This window comes from Ursus maritimus, unplaced genomic scaffold, assembly GCF_017311325.1.
Source record: "Ursus maritimus isolate PB19 unplaced genomic scaffold, ASM1731132v1 scaffold_19, whole genome shotgun sequence".
NCBI classification, from domain to species: domain Eukaryota; kingdom Metazoa; phylum Chordata; class Mammalia; order Carnivora; family Ursidae; genus Ursus; species Ursus maritimus.
Window position 1 is genome coordinate 1,168,598 of NW_024424341.1, and position 19,357 is coordinate 1,187,954.

Consider the following 19,357-nt stretch of genomic DNA (forward strand, 5'->3'; position numbering starts at 1 on the left):
CGCTCTGATGGCCACCCGGCCTCGGGGCAGAGCACTCGGCGGGTCCCGCGGGCAGGGGAGAAGCCCTGGGGCTGCTTCCTGCTGACCTGGCCTGTGCAGCTCCCCCCACCGGAACTGGAACTGGGGAGGCAGCATGGGCCCCAGGGGGTGTTTTGTCTACCAGTGGAACTTGTTTTAAAGCAATCGGAGCATGGAGGGGGCACCGACTCTGCCCACCACAGACCGTGTGGGGGTGCTCTGAGGCCTTGGTGCTCCTCGGCGAGCTCACTCCCCAAGAAGCGGCTACAGCGGGCAGCAGGGGTCCCCATTGATGGTCTAGGCAGCGATGGGGCTCTCCAGCGGGGAGCGGGGACTGCGGTGGGCAGGAGGACGGCCCTGCTTGGACCTCCTCACAGCAGTGGGACCACGGGACGGTCCTGGGCCCAGGACTCGTCAAGCCTGCCTGCGTCTGCCTGTGTGCACACAGGGGGACCGCGCACGCCCCTTTGGGGCCAAGCCTGACGACCGTCCTTTCTGGCCTCTTTGCTCCAGGACCCATTTCGGGGAAAGTGGGTCACCGGCTCAAGTGGGAGGTGCTCCCGTGTTCAGGACGCCCCGCCAGGCCCAGAGCCACCACGAGGACACGAGGGGCCCCATCCACGGGGGCCGGGGGGCAGAGCCCTTGTGCGAGCAGCGTCAAGGGCATCTCATCAGGGCCTCCACGGGCCACCAGCCGGGGCCGCCAACTCGCCAGGCAGGCCCAGGCCCACGGAATCATCACCACCAGGGCAAGACGGCTGCTTATCAAAATACTTTATTTTAGGAGACCCCTCAAAAAAAGACCCTCCACATTAGACAGACTCCCAACAACACCCTCAGCCTTTTTTTTTGGTCTTTTCTGTATTTTTTTCCTTTTTAAATCAACTAAAACAATCTGATGCTTAAAATAAAAGACAGGAAGTATTTCCCAATCGGACTTCAGTCAAGAATATATATCTATTTTCTGACCCTGGGGCCGGGCGGGGGTGGGGAGGAGGCGGCTCAGGAGCACGAGGCGCTCCCGGGACAGGAAGGAGCGCGTGCGGAGGACAGGACGCAGGGCAGGCCGGCGGGCAGAGGGGAGGGAAGACGGCAGGCGGAACCGGGCACCCGGGGCTGATCGTGTACACGGACTGCCACTGCCGCGTCCTTGCTGCCGCCGCGCCGCCGGCCTGTCTGGCGGGACCTCTGCTCCGGGACGGGGCTGGTTCGGTCTGGTCTGGTCGGGAGAAGACTGGGACTCGGCTTCATCTTCATCACGTGTGGCTTCTTTTCCAGCTGAGAAACTTTTTTTTTCTTTTTTAATTTTTAAAAAGATTCACAGCCAAAATGAGACATTAACTTCAAAATCCAAGACGGCTGTGCTGACGCTAGTTATAAAAACATGAGAGTCTCGCTGCGGCGGGGCCGAGCCCGCGGCCACCTTCCCGGGGATCTTGCCCGCTTGCGCGGCGCATGGCGTCCTCCACGGCTTTGAGCTGCTTCAGGAGCTCCTCGCGCGCGACAGCGTGCTGGCTTCCCTGACTTGGTGCCGCCGGAGACGGTGCTGCCAGTGCCGGCATCGGAGGCTTTGCCGGGCTCACACTGTGACCTTGCTGGAGCTCTTGCACTGGGGTGACAACTGGCGCTTCCTGCAGGGTTGGGGGGGCATTAGAGGGTCCGCCATGAGCCTCCCGCTGGGCGAGGACACGAGCTCTGGCGGCCGTCGGGACGACAGCAACGCTGGGTCTGGCCTGGCCGCAGTGGGGTGTGTCGTCGTCCCCCCGGTTGTGGAGAGTGAAGGCGGCACAGCGTCCAGGGCTTGGCTGCTGCCCTACTGATCCGTACCTCCTGCTTCTGGTGCTTCTTTGCAGGCTGCCCCTGGGTGGGGAGGAACCCCACGCTGCTGACCCAGGAGCAGCCCCGAGGGCAGAGACACGTGTGGGGCTACACGGAGAGCCGAATCCCATACCCATGGGCACCACAACCCTGAGCACTGGGCTGGCAGGGAAGGGCCTCACAGCCGACCCACGAGAAGGAAATCTCTGCCCTGCTTCTGGGGCCGAGGGGAAGGTGGGAGAAGCTGGAAACACCAGGAAGCCTTGTGCCTCAGGGCCCTTGTCCTAGGACCTGCTTCGGGGCAGGAACACTCTGGCTAGCCCGCCCTGAAGCCGCAGCACACATGTGGTCCGCCTAGGGCACGGGTGGGGCACTCACCTGTCCGGTGGGGCCACTGGCACCTTAGAATTCTGGCCTCTCTGCCGCTCTGGCTTCGGGGAGCTGAGTCTCCCGCCTGACTTCCGGTCCCGAGAACCTGGATGACAAGGACGAGGTGAGACCACGGTCCCAGCCCAGAGTGGGCTGGTGTGCACAGAAAGGGTTCGGGCGACCCCATGCCAGAGTCACGGCAGCTGAGGACTGCCTGCACGTTCTCACAGGAAGAGGGAAAGGGCAGAGCCGGTCAGAAGAAAGGGACAGGGCAGTGCTGGTCATGCTGGAAAGTGAAGCCCCAGGAGCCCACGGAGGCCGAGGTCAGGACAGGCCACCGAGCTCCCACTTATCCAACACAGACCCGCTCATCACTCACACTTCTGAACTGGGAGCAAACAGGGAGGGGAGGGGAGGAGAGAGAAGTAAAACCAAGAAGATAGGGGTGTTCGCCGCCCCGCCGTCTAGTGAGCACGGGGCCCCGCAGAAGGGCAGTGGGGGTGGTCAGCGCCCAGGGAGCACACAGGCGCTCGCACCAGCTGGTTCTCGGCCCAGGTGGGTGTGCCGTGGTCCCGGGCTCAGCGGCACAGGGGAGGGGCACCCCCTCCTGCTCCCGACAGGCCCCTCGGCCCTCGCTTGGGGGGGAGGACGGCTGCGCGCTGGTGATCAAAGCCGGCCAGGCAGACGGCCCACAGAGGGCTGGGGTCAGATGGCTTGCGCAGCAACACCGGGCCCCCCTGCCTGCCCTCCCCCGCTCCCCAGAGTCCGCGCCCTGTGCTGTCACGGAGAAGAGGACCGAGCCACCATTTGTCAGCCAAACACTGAAGACCTTTTCAAAGAAGAAAACACAACGACGCTCCTGACTTTTGTTCATGGAAATATAGTTATTTTTCATAAAAAATGTTATTTGTGTTAAAATAGAATACTTTGTTACTGCTACTTAGCATTAATAAATGTTGACTTTTTTCCCGAGTTTTAACTTCTAACACTTCAATATCGACGGATGGAACCACACGAGCGTTAGTTCCTCGGGGCCCATACGTAATAGCTCATGGGGTCCTGGCCCCTCTACCCTCCTCGACCCTGCGGAGGCGTGAAGCTCACCTCGGTCTGGGGATAAGTTCGCCCGCTTGGCCGGAGGAGGACTCTGCCTGTCTTTGTCCGAGGGCTCATAACGCTTCCTGTTCCCTTTGTCGGCCGCCTGGAACAACGGAGGGAGCGCGGTGGTGACGGTCTCACTCCCGTACCTGCTCCCACGGGTGCCTCCTCTGGGTGCCCACGGGGCCCCGAGGGAGGCAAGGCCCGGGGTGTTGGGCCTTCATTCTCTGCAGCGAGGGTGCGCAGAGAGGACCCCAGGGGACTCGGCATCCCGCCCTCCCGGTCCTAGGGAGCCTTGGGGATGTCAGCTCACACAGGCCCCATCACACGGAGAAGGGCCGGGGAGAGCACCCACCAGCCCCGGGACGCTCTCTCTCCCAGGACACCCACGCTCCCCCGTCAGGGCAGCAGGACGAGCGGGCTGACGTCCGGCCACTGCTCTCTAGCCCCAGGCCCCCCCCGGGAGCTGGGTCCCCGGAACCGCCGCCAGTACCGCCCACGGCTTACCTTGTTCAGCAGCGTCAGCTTGATCTCCTTGTGGGCAACGAATGTGCCCTGCTGGGGCTGCCCGGGGGTCGCCTGCTGGGGCGCTGTGGGCTGCTGGGGTTTACCGCCGCCGGAAGGCTTCGAGGACCTGGGCGGCTGTGCGGACGGGTCCCTTTTCCGCTTGTCCTCTTTAACCCCATCTTCCTTTTTAGACTTTCCTGCCAACAACAAAGGCTAAGTCACAGTCGCCATCCCGGCACGGCGGTCCCGTGGGCCACCTGGAGGGGATGTGCTATGAGCCAGGCCACGCGTCTGTGGGACAGAGCCGGGAGGTTCCTGCGCTTTCCTATGTAAACAAGCGAGGCAGTGCGCGCACCCTCTCTCCGCGAAGGGCCTGCCCGCCTCTGCAGCCACAATGCCCAGGACGCGAGGAGCCCCCTGTACCTTTCTCCTTCTTGGTCTGGGCTGGGGTGGGGGACCGCGAACTTGCTGAGGACACGGGGCTGGCCAGGTCTGCGTACATGTCGTCTGAGTCCACGCTGTGCACCGAGCTACTACTCGACGTGGCGCTGGACACCGAGGAGACGCTGCTCACGCTCAGGGACCTGGACACACACAAGCACGTGTGCACCCACGTGGCCCCAATGGAGAGACGGCCGGTGGCCAGAGGCCATGGGGGGCCGGTCACGGGTGTCCATGTCCACCCTCCCCAGCCTCCAGTTTCGAGGAACATGTTCCACCAGACTGGAGACTTCAGGGGGTACTGTGGGCGGTTTAAAGGTGCCCCATGGTGAAGGGACGCCCTGTCACGGAGTCGAGGGCCCGTGCACGAATGAGCAGCCGCTCTGTTTACTGGGCAGAGACGTACGACAAGTGACTACGTGTGAGTGAGGCTGGTGACGACAGAGCCAAGGGCCCGGGTTATGAGGCTCAAGAAAGACCCCATAACAGAGGCCACCTTGGCCCAGCACGCGCTCTGGAAAGCACGGGGACGGCGACCAGCTCACAGGCGCTGCTGCCACAGCTCCCGCTGTGAAGAGGACGTGCCCCACGGCAGGCCACTGAGTCCTGTCACTCTCAGAAAACGCCGGGAGGACCAGTGGAGAAAGGAAGGGCCCAGTTTTGTTTAAAGGCTGGGTTTTTAAACCTCTTTGAGGAAGATCTGGGCTGCCTAGAAATGAAAGACAATGTCCGCTCGGGGACTCTAAGGACTGATGTGACAGTGTCTTCTTGTCAAGCCGCCCAATGGCAGCATTCTTTCCCACTCTACTGGCCGTCCAGTGAGCACCTCGAGCACGACGGGCGGGGCAGCCAGGGTTCGGGGGGCGGGGGCCAGGGGGGTGCTGACAATGACCTGGATCTGGAGCTAGAGCCGCTGTAGCTGCTGCCGCTGCCGCTGCCACTGACGGTCCGCCTGCAACACAGAGAAGCCCCGCCAGTGCCGCCGCGGCCCCCAGACCCGACCGGCTCACAAGTGCGCGGGGCTCTGCTCGCTTTTAAGTGCGATTTTCCCCAGAAGAAAGATGCCAACCCTCTCCTTGGCGTCCCACAGCAGCACCGCCTCTTCCTAGGGGAGACCTCAGTGTCGAGGGGCGTCTGCGTCCCGCACAACCACACCTTCTGTCCTTAGGTGCTTGCGCCCCGTCGTGGTCGGGGGAAACTGAGGCTCGGGGAGGTGATGTGACAGGACAGCCACATAGGACAGGGACGAAACAGGCCCCGGGCCTCAGCTGCTCGCCCCCCCTCACTGCTTGCAGTCCATTCGCTCACCTCCTGGGGGGGGTCCTAGCTTGCCGCTCCCTCCTCCTGGCTTCCCGAGGGTCTCCCGGCTTGGCGGGCTCGGGGGCTGGAGCAGTGGTTTTGGGGGCCTGTGGAGGGGCTGGAGGTGGGGCTGGCTTCTTCACGGACTTCTCTCTGTGATGAAGATGGAGCATCAGACCCGGCCCCGCAGCACGAGGACGGGTCCATCCGAAGACCCCCGAGAGCCAGAGAGCTGGTGCTGTGCTTCCTTGGGAAGGCGCCCCCCACCTCCCCAGGCCCGCTCACGGGCCAACCGCCGAGGGCAGCAGGGCCGCTCCCGTGGGGACCCAGTCTGCAGTAGAGAGAACAGCCCCCAAAGCTCTTCGGTGCCGTCAGTGTGGGGAAAATACCCTGCCGACCACTCCAGTAGCACCGAATGCTCACGGGTCAGGCAGAAGCAGCAGGAAACAAAGCCCTAGGCAAAAGCAAACTGCTCAGCACAGTGTTGGGGGCGGGTTAAGACCCGTGCAGACCAAGACGCACGCACAAGCCTGCCTCCTGTGCGGCTGGGCTGTCTGGACCAGGGTGGCCTCCCGTGTTCGCTCAGCCCATCAAACGGCACAGCTGAGATGGCTGTGGTGCCCAGGCTTAATTACGCCTCCACACTGGTCACCTTCTAGGAGGGGGCGACACCGGCTGCCTACATGCCCCTGAGGGCTGCTGGCAGACTCCGCGCCGGCCACCCAGCGAGTGCCAGGCTACCGGCCACTAAATGAGCCACAACCGTGAGGCCAAGTGACCAAGCAGGGCCGGTGCTGGTGCCACAGACGGGCACACAGGACCTGCCTGCTCACGTGTGCCCTGTCCTCGCCCTGCAGGCCACAGGGTCAGCTCCACCACCAGCTGCCTCTCTGGGCTCTGCACTGCTCAGGAAGGGAGCCCACTTTCATTCTGGGGGAGCCTGGGCACGGCCGCAGCCCGAGACCACACATCAGGTTGTGACGTCTGTCTGCTAAACTCCAGATGTTCTAACTTGTCACATTAGTCATATCTGCTGATGAGGATCAATGAGATCTGCTCTAGGAGCAGCAAATGCAAACGAGGCCAATGTGGCGGGCCACCCCTCTCTGCACGTCCCGGACACAGCCCTGGACACAGGAAGTGCTACGGGACCCCCTCCCTCCTGCCTGCTGGCAAAGCCCAGCGGGGCTGCTCCTGTTAGGTGAAGTGGTCTAACCCCAAGGAGCACGGCCATCACCACGGTCCACGCAGGGGTGCAGGCACGCCAATGCACGCATGGCCTCGACGTCCACATGCCAGGAAGTGAGAGGCTAAGTCTGCGTCCTGCAGCCCCCGAGCCGGATCCCCCAACACCTCTGCCCACCTTCCAAGGGTTCTCACTGGAGATGCAACAGGAGAGAGAGAAAGAGCAGGAGAGCCAGCCCCATGGGGCACTTACCCTGCTTTCCCAGGAGGCGGAGCTGGCTCCCCCTTGGTTCTAACAGAAGGTCTGTGTGGGGAAGGCGTTGGAGATGGGGAAGGGGATGAGGAAAAGGACCGGGACCTAGGGAGGAAACAGAGGCATGAGGAGGGAGCGCCACGGTGCCCTAGTCTGCACTCGAGCACGCGAGGTACATCCCCCGGTTCACAAAAACGTTACTGCAAGTCTCTACTTAGCTGCCTCGGATTTAAAATGGCTTTCAGGCAGTTCTTGGTCCTTTCTTAAAACACACTAAAGGGAAAAGGCGTAACCATGCTGATGGGTCCTGCAGAAGGCCTAGGAGCTGTGTGGGCAGGAAGGGCACACGCTCTGCGTTGCTAGGAAGTCCAGCAAGGACATGGTGACACAGGTAGGACAGAGGGCCAAGCAAGGGAGCGGGACACTGAGGCCCAGGGGGCTGGAAAGTGGGGGGTGGGGAGGGTGGCCACAAGCAGCACGAAGTGGGGACTGGCCAAGCCCAGGGGACTGTCCCCGCTGAAGCACACAGTGATGGGCTCCAGTTTCAGGTGTCAGCAGCATGGACAGAGCGCCCCAGCACGGGGGCGCTGGCCGGGTAACTCCGGGGGCCGGCCTGGCCAGGTTGAGGACTCCACTGTCCCAGGATCCAGCCCCACACCCCACAGGAGGCAAGCCTCCAAAATGCTCCCGGGCTGTCGTTTTCTCCCTACTTAAAACTGTCGTGTACAACTCCACCTTTTCAGCCAAGCAATGGCACCAGGTAAGGTAAGGTGGGGCTCCTGCAGTCACACACACTGAGGTTTGAGAGGTACAGGGGTGTGAAGGAAACGCCTGGTTCTTCCATCCTGATGCTCTCTTTGCCTGGCTGGGGCTGCCCACGAGGGGAGACGGGAAGGGACGTCCCCGCTAACTGCCAAGAGGCTAGCGCCAGACTGTGCAGCCCTGCACCACCGCCTGGTGTGCGAACGGTCCTGGTCACCGACTGTGACGATGAGGTCTCCGGTCTGGTCCCCATTGTGGCCTTCCTGAGGAGCGGAGCACCCTCTCTGTGTGTATGGAGACAACGGAGCTGGGGGTCCGGCCTAGAGGCCCCCACACAGGCAGTCCTCCACTCTCCACCTTCCTCTGGCCTCGGACCTCTCCTCTCCTAGCTAAGCCCTGAATGGGGTGAAGGAAAGAAAAGGGAGCCGGGGGTCTCCCCACGCAGGGTCCCCTGTGGGCGGGACACGTGGGTGCAGGCGGAGCGCACGGCACCTGAGCTGGCTGCAGAGACAGAAGCTGCACACAGAGCCCCTGAATGGTCCTGCTTGTTACCGTAATCGACCACCTGCGACCACCTGCTCCAGCACAGACAACAGTGAAGAATTCTCTACAACTCCAAACACAGCTTGTCTATCTTCAGGGGGGAAAATACACGTGTTCTGATCTTTCTAGAAACGTCCAGTAGAACCTGCTGTGAAGCTGGAAACGCCTCTATCTGAACACGCCAGACAGGCCCACGCACACTTTAACACTTCAACTGAGTGAGAATGTGAACCACCACACGTGGCTACTGGCCCAGTGGACAGTGCAGGTCCACAGGACGTGGCCAGCGGCCTTACTTCTGATTTTCGCACACCCGGAACCGCTGCTCCCGACCCACCTCCCGACACGAGCTCCGTGCACCCCGAGGCCCCAGTGCCTGCGGCTCGTTATCTGGCACCTCGCCACGTATTCCTGCTCAGCAGTGACCTCGGAACACAGCCGAGGCTGTTCTAACGACAGCCGAGTGCCTGGAAGGACGCCATCAAGACAGAGACCGGCCACTGTACGGGCACCGGGGGCTGACGCGGGCCACACGCAGAGGCGCCCACACTCAGTGCAGCCGCCGGCCTGGCACATACCTGGACCGGCTGCCTGAGAACGAGCTGTGTCTGGAAGACCGGCTGGAGTAGGAGCTGTAGGAGGAGGAGCGGGAGCGGGAGCGGGAGGACCCGGAGCCAGAGTACGAGGACGACCGTGACGATGACCTAGAGAGTCCAAGGACCAGAGTGGGAGAGGGGCCAGTCTTCCTCTACCTCCAGCCCGGCCGCTGCTGCCGACCTGCTGTCCTCAGGCGCAGATCCAGATGACGCCCACCCATACCCACCCTCCTCCACCGACGTCCCCCCGTCCCTGCCTGTACACACCCACCCACCTTCCCACACACCTACTCCCACCCGCCTCCGCCCACCTACACCCAACCACCTACCTACATACACCCCCCGCTTCCCTCCCACCCACCTACCCACAAACCCACTCCCACCCACCCTTTGGACACCTCTGTGGGCATGCTGCAGTCCAATCCCCTTCTGGTGGGAGTATGTTTAGAAAGCAAGACGCGGGTACGGGTGTGCTATGACTGGGGGACAGCTCCCAGGCCCTGGCCGCACGGAGCCAGGACAGGTGCGCCCACCTGTACAGATACACATGTGTTTCTCTCTCTGCCCATCTGTACACATAATGAAAGCCCTGGGTTGACACTGACCTCCCCAGTTCCTGTCTAGCACGGCGGGCTCCTGCTAGCCTCCCACCACCCACTACATCCCTGCCTGTCTGTTCAGACCTTGTGTGCACACTGAAGCCCAAACGCACAGGAGAAAGAGAGGGGCTGACTCCAAGATGGGGCTGACGCTGTCCTTCTGGCCTTCTGCCTTGTGTGGTCTCTCCCAGAGGGACCGGGCGAGCCCTCTCCCCTCGATGGCCCCCTCGCTGGGTCTGTGCTCCATTCTGGGTTGCCAGCATCCTGGCTGAGGTCAGTGTTTATTTTGGGGGTGTGAAGCCTTACTGAGGTTCTAAGCATCGGTTCTGTCTGCCGCCAACGCTCCAGCACCCCAGGTACTCACTAAATCTGCTGGACAAACAGATGCCCCTTTAGTCCTCCTGACCGTCCTCAGGCCAGGATGGTGCAACCCTCCGGTGGCGTTTATGAACCAGTCCTTCTGACTGGCCGGCTCCTTACCTGGAGGAATTGGAGGCAGAGGCCGATGAAGCTGATGTTTTCCGACGCCTTCGTGCCCGGCTAGGGGAGACGGACACCCCGAGTTTCTTCTTGGGAGACTTGGACCGGCGCCAAGGGTCCTTCCACTCGTCTGCTCGCTTCACCTGTGGCCCTGCGGCGGCGGCCTCCTTCTTTGGTGGCTCAGCTTGACGGCTGAAATCACAGAGTTGGTAGCCACTCTGAGGCCGCCCTCCACGACAGCGGGAAAGGAAACTGAGAGGCAGGACGGTAGCATCGGCACCTTCTTCAGGGTAAGCCTGCCAAGTAACAGGTCACCTACCAGGGCAGCAAATACTCCCTCAGCGGCAGAGCTCACCACCAGCAAGACAAGCAAAGCTCGCTCCACAGACGGTCTCCACGCACATGTGTCCTTCCTGGAGGAGCAGGTCTTTCTCCTTCGTAGTAACTAACCACGTTGGTACTTTCTTGGGTGTAATGACTTACAGAACCCCCCCACACTGCAAACTCTGGAAGGACAGGGGAGGCCTGTCCAACATGTCCTCTCTAGAGCTGGCACACAGTGGGTTCAAAACAAATACTTAGTTTAAGGGTAATAAAGTACTTGTTGCCCTCATGTTATGGTCAACTTATCTTCAACAAACCAGGAAAGAATATCCAATGGAAAAAAAACCAGTCTTTCCAACAAATGGTGTTGGTTGAATTGGACAGCCACATGCAGAAAAATGAAACCGGACCACTTCTTTACACCATACAAAAAAATAGACTCAAAATGGATGAAAGAAGTAAATGTGAGACAGGAATCCACCAAAATCCTAGAGAAGAACACAGGCAGCACCCTCTGTGACCTCGGCCACAGCAATTTCTTGCAGGACACATCTCCAAAGGCAAGGGAAACAAAGGCAAAAATGAACTGTTGGGTCTTCATCAGGATAAAATGCTTTTGCACAGCAAAGGAAACAGTCAACAAAACTAAGACAACCTACGGAATGGGAGAAGATATCCGCAAATGATTTACCTGATAAAGGGTTAGCATCCAAAATCTATAAAAGAACTTATCAAACTCAACACCCAAAGAACAAATAATCTAGTTCAGAAATGGGCAGAAGATACGAATAGGCATTTCTCCAAAGAAGACACCCAGATGGTCAACGGACACATGAAAAAGTGCTCCACATCCCTCGACGTCAGGGAAATTAAAATCAAAACCACAATGAGATACCACCTCACACCTGTCAGAATGGCTAAAATGAACAAGCCAGGAAACGACAGGTGTTGGTGAGGACGCGGAGAAAGGGGAACACTCTTGCACTGCTGGTGGGAATGCAAGCTGGTGCAGCCACTCTGGAAAACAGTATGGAGATTCCTCAAGAAGTCGAAATTAGAGCTACCCTATGACCCAGCAATTACATTACTGGGTATTCACCCCAAAGGATACAAAAATACAGACTGGAGGGGACGCCTGCACCCCCATGTTTACAGCAGCATTATCAGCAACAGCCAAACTATGGAAAGAGCCCAGATGTCCATCGACAGATGAATGGATAGAGACGATGTGTGTATACATACAATGGAATATTACTCAGCCATCAGAAAGGATGAAACCTTTCTGCAATGATGTGGATGGAACTAGAGGGTATGTATTATGCTGAGTGAACTAAGTCAGAGAAATACAATTATCATATGATTTCACTTGTATGTGGAATTTAAGGAACAAAACAGATGAACATAAGTGAAGGGGAAAAAAAGAACAAAGCAAGCTGTAAGAGACTCTTTAACTCTAGGGAACAAACTGAGGGTTGCTGGGGGGGGTGCGGGAACGGGGTAACTGGGTGATGGATATTAAGGAGGGCACTTGATGCGATGAGCACTGGGTATTACAGGAAGTGATGAATCAGTAAATTCTACTCCTGAAACCAATATTGCATTGTATGTTAACTAACTAGAATTTAAATAAAAATTTGAAAAAAAAAGTACTTTTGTTTCCACAGGCATTAGAAATTTTGTGTATCAAACCCAAGCCTTCAACAGTTCCTTTGTTCCCTAAGGTTTGAAGAGACTGGTTTGATCAACCCAGAGAATACTGTGATCAAAACCCCAGAGAGAGAGAGGAGACAGTGGCCCAGAGAAAGTCAGAGATGCTGCTATGTGACAGTCACTAACACAAGCATCAGGACTGAGGGCCAGCGGGCCAGTGGGAGGGACTGTGCCAGGACTGAAGAGTGATGTCCCCCAAATCCCTGTGGGGCTGCATCAGTGGTAACTACGGGTGAGTGAATCACGGCTACGGCTGAGATGTGAGAGCCATGCTCCACGGTGACCAGCAGACCACCAGCAGGAGAACCCAGGAGCCCTCAACGGGGTAGGAGGTGGGCGGGCAGCTGAGTACTCAACGGGGAGCCCGTTCACCCTGTCCAGGAGCTCAGGGTGGAGGCACCCTGTGCCCACAGATACACCTTACGAACCCAAATATCCTCCCTGAAAAAGGAGCCAGAGTGTAGGATCCCAGACAGCTAGCAGCAGTTTAACACAGAGGCAGCTGTTGGTCCCATGACATTTGTATTTTTTTCTTAAAAAGATTTTATTTATTTATTTGACAGAGGCAGCCAGCGAGAGAGGGAACACAAGCAGGGGGAGTGGGAGAGGAAGAAGCAGGCTCCCAGCGGAGGAGCCTGATGTGGGGCTCGATCCCATAACGCCGGGATCACGCCCTGAGCCGAAGGCAGGCGCTTAACTGCTGTGCCACCCAGGCGCCCCGACATTTGTATTTTTAATCGAACAGTTACAAAGTTCACTGAAAAGTTCTGGAAAACACAAAAGGATAAACAAGGAAATACATAAAAACCCCACGATCTTGTTCTTCAGAGACAGCCAGCATTTAGCACCGCTGTGTTTCCTTCCTACCCGGACTCCGTCTGCCACGACGAACACTCAGGCGTGTGCTCACACCCGCTGCAGACACAGCTGCGGCCCGCCCGGTGGCTGCATGTCTCCTGTGGCGTCCGCCCTGCAGACGTGCTGCTCCTGGACCTTGTGAGAAGCCACCCCCAGTGCCACCCGATCAAACAACTACTAGCTGTTTCTAACTTGAAAAGAAACCACAGGGGGGGGCGCCTGGGTGGCTCAGTCCTTAAGCGTCTGCCTTCGGCTCAGGGCGTGATCCTGGCGTTATGGGATCGAGCCCCGCATTAGGCTCTTCCACTGGGAGCCTGCTTCTCCCTCTCCCACTCCCCCTGCTTGTGTTCCCTCTCTCGCTGGCTGTCTCTGTCAAATTAATTCAAAAGAAAAGAAAGAAAAGAAACCACATTAAAATGACTACATATACTTCTTTAGGGACAAAGTTTCTCTAAGGGCAAATTCCTAAGAAGTGGAATCAGTGAGTCAAAGGAAACGAACACTTCACAGGCTCTTGTAAGTCATCAAGCGTTCTCCCCACAGTGAAGCCAATCTGTGCTCCGTCGGCAGCCGGAGCGCCCACTTTTGCCTCGCTGTCGACAATCCTGGGATCCTGTGTCACCAGGGAAGCCACGAGATCGAGCCCCGACCGTGGCAACGGCACGCATGGAAGGGGCTCCTGGTGCCTCCGGGGGCAGCTGTGGCTGCAGGGCCGCCCTGAGCTGTGGCGCTCCCCCTCCCTCGTGGCCACTTTCCTGGAAGCTCTGCACGTACGGAAGAGCCCTTCACTGTCTTGCGTCTGTCCCTGGCTACGTGCTTTTGACCGTGCCTGGCAGCGGCTGCCACGCAGTACAGCACGTTCCGATGGTCAAACCATTTCTTTCTCTTTTTTTCTCATTTCTTCTCCACTCTGAGCCATATTCGCTTCCGTTTTTCGTCTAGGTGATCTGGAGTTTCCTTCCTTCTTGTAAAACCGCACTCTGCGGTGCACCCGGGATTTGTGGTTTCGGCGTGTGGCACGTCCGGCAGAGCGTGAGGGGAGCAGAGACGCGGCCTGCAGGGGAGCGCCAGCAGCAGCGGCAGAGCCTGCCCCGCTCCCACCAGGCTCTCGGTGGGAATGGCACGGAACTGATAAACGGCATCTTGCCATTGACTCGGGTCTTCTTCATGGGGGTCGGCAAAGGACAACAGTTTTCTCATAAGAGGTCCTGCCTTCCCAGGGGAGACTTCCAGGTGCTGTGGCTTCTCCAGCACCAGCATCTGAGTGTCTCGGTTGACACTGGGCTTCGCCGTGGCCACCACCTATCTATATTCCATCATAATACACAAAACCCGTCACCGGTTGACATGTGCAGAACCACCAGCGAGTTCCAGGTTGTTACTTGCCAAGAATCCCACACCAGAAGCAGTGGCCAACATTTAAAAATGCCCCAAGGGGGGTGCCTGGGTGGCTCAGCTGGTAAGGCATCTGCTCAGGTCATGATCCCAGAGTCTTGGGATCGAGCCCCCACATTGGGCTCCCTGCTCAGTGGGGAGCCTGCTTCTCCCTCTCTCTGCTGCTCCCCATGGTCGTATCTCTCTCTCTGTCAAATAAATAAAATCTTAAAAAAAAAAAAAAAAACCAACTCTTAATTCTAGGGAACAAACAGGGTTGCTGGAGGGGAGGAGGGTGGGGGATGGGGTAACGGGGGAATGGGCATTAAGGAGGGCACGTGATGTAATGAGCACTGGGTGTTATATGCAACCGATAAATTACTGAATATGTAATTGGGTGTACATTCAGTCATTTCCTCCAAAACATCTGCCATTAAAATAGACGGTTCCACTTTTGTGTCCAAGTCTGAAGCTGTCTCTCCCTGGTCCGGGTCCCACACCTGTGGCCCAGCTCAGCAGTACCTGAGTCTGGGGGTCTGCAGAAGGGACCTACATCTGAACACTACATCTGAAACTAATGATGTACTATATGGTAGCTAACTGAATTTAAATTTTAAAAATGCCCTAAGGACACACTAAATCAAAGCATAAAATCTCTGTTAGGTCGGCCCTAAACCCCAAGAGTGATTGCCACATAAGGTCATAAGCGGGTCCTCCTGGAAAAGTAATCCCGGAAGGAAGTGAAACCTGTCTGTCAATCCCAGCCTGTCCCAGGCCAGCCCGGAGCTGCTGTCACCTTTCTACGTCCTGAGTTACTCTCATCCTAAAAATGCTGGTGTGGGATTCTTCACCAGGTTTTCATTAGTCATGAGAACGGCCCAGCTCTGCTGGCCTGCAGCCCCTCTAATAGGGCAACAGAGCAGATGGAAAGCGAGGGACAGACTCCTCATGTCACCATTAACTGTACTGGGAGCTCCAGCTACAAGTGAGGGGGAGAGAGGACAGAGTGCTGTCCCCTGTCCCCATCACAGCAGGGAAAAGAAATCCAAGGAGGCTGCAGAGAGGTGGTCAAAGCAGGCTGCCGCAATCTTTGAGAGTCAATGTTTCCTCCCCAGGGGGACTCTTTCACGCACTCTGGGGGTGACTCTACGGGCTTCATGGTGAGAGGTCCTTGTACCAGTGCTGGCATGGGGCCTGGAGGGGCCGTCAGCCCACGCACACCGAGTCACCAGCCAGCGCCATCTTCCCTCCAAAGGGCTGGTACCAGGCCTGGTAGTGACCCCATGAAACAAGGTATCCCCCAAAGTGTGGTAAATGTGGGTCCTGATTTTAAATAATTTGTACATAGACAACCACTTTCATTTTTGACTTAATTTCTACAGTGACTCACTAGGACAAATGATCTAGCTTGTTTTATGGAAATGATATAGTTTCCTCTTAAACTGTATTTAAGCTTAAAAAGTAAAAATATCAAAAAATGTAAATTGTGCGCATGGGACCTGGATACAGAAAACCATGCTGGCAGCACAAGAATAAAGTGGTTGAGGGAGCACGCTGAGTGAGGGGTCCCTTCTGCAGACCCCCAGGCTCAGGTACTGCTGAGCTGGGCCACAGGTGTGGGACCCGGACCAGGGAGAGACAGCTTCAGACTTGGACACAAAAGTGGAACCGTCTCTTTTAATGGCAGATGTCTTGGAGGAAATGACTGAACGTACACCTGATAAGGAGCTCACGGAGAACCCCACAGGCAAATGTGGCCGCGACACGGGGAGGGCGGGCGGGGACAGGGTGAGGTGCGCCCCAGACTCCCAAGCAGGCGGGCACACGGGGCCAGGGATGACGGCAGCCGCACGTCCGCGATGTCTGTCCTTCCTCACTGTTTCCTTCGTTCTTTACAAAGTTTTCTGAACTTTCCTACGCCATCATGTTTCATACCTATTACAGAAAAACCTGAAGCGTTGTTTGAAAAATGTTCCCTCTCCTGCAGAGATCTTCTGCTACTCTGACTAGTGCGCCCGCTCAGGAATTTTACTAACACGGTCTCGGTGGCGTGTCCTCATCTCTCACGGGACCTCCGCGCCCAAGGAAGGAGCCCCCGGGCTCTGCCCAGCGCAGTCACAGTGCCAAGCGGCTTGTACGGCTGCTGACGCTGACCCTCACCTGCCTCTCAGCCCCACACCGGCAGGGACGGGGGAGAAGTCGCTTTGCGTGGGTCAGTCAGTTGAACACGACCCACTCTGTAAGGGAGCAGGGCTGGCACGGCTGTGCTGAAACCCTGGGAGGCCACACCCTTGCCCCCCTGAGCCTGGACGTGGAGGGCGCGCGCTGGTATCACGCAGGTGCCCCCGGCCCATGGCTCTACCTCTGCTTTCAGAGAGAGGCCAGGCCCCGGAGGCTGCCACACTGGTAACACTGCACCAAAGGAGGCAGGTTCACTGCTGAACAGCTGGAAGACGCAGGGCAGGGAAAGGCAGTGGAAGTGAAGACAGCTGGGCAGGGAGGGCCACAGTCAGGAGCGTGTCAGGCCTGCATTTACNNNNGGCCCCTGGTCCCTCTGCCCAAGGAAGGGGCCTTCCCCAGCACAGCTACAGCACACTCTTATCTTCCAGGCTCTGACCCTCTGTTCAAGGCCTCGGCAGAGATTCTGGGGTGCAAAGGTCAGCGGCAAGGCCTGCCAAACACAAACGTCAGAACAAAACACAACAAAGGGGCCCCGACGACTCACAACACGCCTCTCATGTCACATCAGCGGACAGAGGCATGAGGTGCCAGTGACGTAAGGCCGCGACCCCAAGGTGTTTGGAAACTCCAAGCGCAGCGGATGCCAAGTTCGGGGTCAAAGATAAAACAAGAGAGAAAACATAAAGGTGCTCTAACATCAAAAGGGCTAGACATCTAATACAGATCCAGGAAAAGGGAATTAGAAGTGACTGAACTCATACTCCTGTCCCACGTCAGAGCACTTCCATGGGACTACATTCTGGGAGCCTCTGTGGGGCCTTCGATGGAAGCCTGTGCTGTGATCACCTCCCCCAACCCTGGGCAGAAACCACCTATGGAGGTCCATGTGGCTGGGGGCCGCCACACCCCTTCCCTGCACATCTGGGTGGGCCCTCAAGTGCACCCTGCTGGCTGCACCCCTTCCTGCCTAGCATCACGCCGGGGGACACCTGCCAGTGAAGAGATTCCGAGCCCTGGCAAGGCATCGCTCCCTCTGGAACGCCCACCATGCGTGGAAATCCTGCTTCTTCCTGGTCTTGGACTATCATTAGTTTTTACCGCCCACCCCCGCGGGCTACAACCCCTCCTCCAGCCTGCGCCAGGCTGTCTGCCCCTCTCTTAGGGACAGACACACGGTAAGATGTGAGAGAACTCAGATCTCCTGTTGACGTTTCTCAGCTTGCTGCCACCACAGGACCCGACGGCAGCCTGAAACACAGGCCAATGCACGCCCAACCAGTGAGGCACACAGTGGTGCCCTGGAACCCTGACACTTCCAGGGCTGAAGCTGGGTCCTGACCGGAGGGCCCCGAGGACTTACACCTCTGCACACCAAGGGCTGGTCGCTGCTGCAGATGGTCCTCCCACGGGGGCAGGACAGACAGTCTCCCTAGTGAGGGGACACGCGATGACAGACCCATCAACTGCACCCTCCAATTCTGAAAACGTCCCTGAACCTAATCAGAAACAAGTAAACCTGCCAGAAGCATGACTGCCAGCAGGGGGGCTCGCAAGTTCCCAGCCACTTCCACTTTAATTTCTGGGTGAATGGAAAGAAAACAGTCCACTGTTTCACGTGGTGGGCAAGTGGCACTCACATACATTTCTGACCGTGCAAGGCCCCTGATGTTGCCCGAGGCTCCTTACGGCTCCTGCCCCCCCCTCCCCGCAGCCTCCCCTGCAAGGAACACAATGCTCCCACTGGGGGCGGATCATGCCCGAGGCGGCGCACCAGCAAGTCGTTCTACCTCGGGGCCACATCCGTGTCTACCTGTATTTCTCCAGCTCCCATGGACACCAGATGGCCAAGCTTAGATCTGAGTACATGGGAGAATGCTGTTATCTGCCTTCTTGTCTTTATCAGTTGGGCCACTTCTGGATCATTCAGTAGCTTAAAAATGCCCCGGCCACAATGACTTTCTCAGAGGCAAGCAGTTCAGCTGTGCCCAGGACAGATGAGAGATCAGCACAGTGAACTAAGATTTATGACATCTCCAGGCAAGTGCCTTTGTCCTCACAGAAGATCAGTGACTTTTAAAGCCAAGCCTAAGTGCCGGGAAACCAACTCTGAGCAATCTCTGAGTGCCCGGCTCATCAGGAAGCACGAAACGTCACGCGGCTGGGAGAAGAGTGGGAGGCTGGGGCAACCTGCCCTCATGCGGCCTCAGGACAGCGCCCACCCGCGTCCGTGGGGCCACACACACCCTGCGAGGATCCCAACAGCTGTGCAGGTGTGGTCTCGGACACACTCAGGGGCAGCAAAGGCGTGTGACACCACCACACTGGTCTAGGGCCGTGTGGTCGATCACAACCTGTAATGTTCAAATTCATGAACCCGACAAACTGAAGCACAGAAGCTATGGGAGATGCCGAGGGACCGCTGCTGCCGAGGCGAGGGTAACAGGAACCTGGAACGGAGAGGTGCACTCAGAGAACGGGGAGGGAGAGTCACCAAAAGCAGAGGGAAACCTAATGTGTAGTTTTCGCAAAAAAGATAGCAGACCGCAGTGAGGGTCATCTTCTCTCCAGGGCGGCAGAAGGCCACGCGGCCTCAGAAGTGACGGTGAGTCTGAGCCGGACAGAGACGCACAGGGCCGCGGTCCTAGCGCAGCTCGCGTAGCTACAAATCAACCACCCTTGCCTAGGCAATTCCCGGCCTCTGAGGGCAAGTCCAGAGCAGTGGGCCTCTGTGATGGGGTCGAGGACCCCTGTGAAGAAGGCTGTGAATGCTTGTCCACCGCCAACCCACCCTGAGGTTCCTGGTGCGCCTCACACTGGATGCTGACAGGCTGCACGCAGCTTCTGGCATCCTGAGACAAGGCGCCCGTGGAGGAGATGGCGGGCTTCAGTGAGCACACAGCAGCGGGCAGGAAGAGGGGCTCCCTCGTGAGGATGGAGGAAAG

The 19,357-nt window shown here is 58.0% G+C and overlaps 1 protein-coding gene across 5 annotated transcripts in view; it reads right to left on the reverse strand.

Moving 5' to 3' along the window:
• Positions 1-19,357, reverse strand: part of ZC3H18 (zinc finger CCCH-type containing 18) — a 64,039-nt gene that overhangs the window by 1,037 nt on the left and 43,645 nt on the right. For 4 of the 5 annotated variants that reach the window (XM_040633179.1, XM_040633178.1, XM_040633176.1 and 1 more), the window contains 9 exons: positions 9,969-10,160; positions 8,872-8,997; positions 6,989-7,093; positions 5,560-5,703; positions 5,144-5,203; positions 4,234-4,394; positions 3,811-4,007; positions 3,310-3,406; positions 2,215-2,311 (listed from right to left, as the gene is read on the reverse strand). In XM_040633179.1, the coding sequence (XP_040489113.1) occupies positions 2,215-2,311; positions 3,310-3,406; positions 3,811-4,007; positions 4,234-4,394; positions 5,144-5,203; positions 5,560-5,703; positions 6,989-7,093; positions 8,872-8,997; positions 9,969-10,160 (1,179 nt within the window). Of the gene's footprint in view, positions 1-1,517; positions 1,650-2,214; positions 2,312-3,309; positions 3,407-3,810; positions 4,008-4,233; positions 4,395-5,143; positions 5,204-5,559; positions 5,704-6,988; positions 7,094-8,871; positions 8,998-9,968; positions 10,161-19,357 lie in introns of those variants that run through there. The other variant, XM_040633180.1, reaches the window with a different exon arrangement.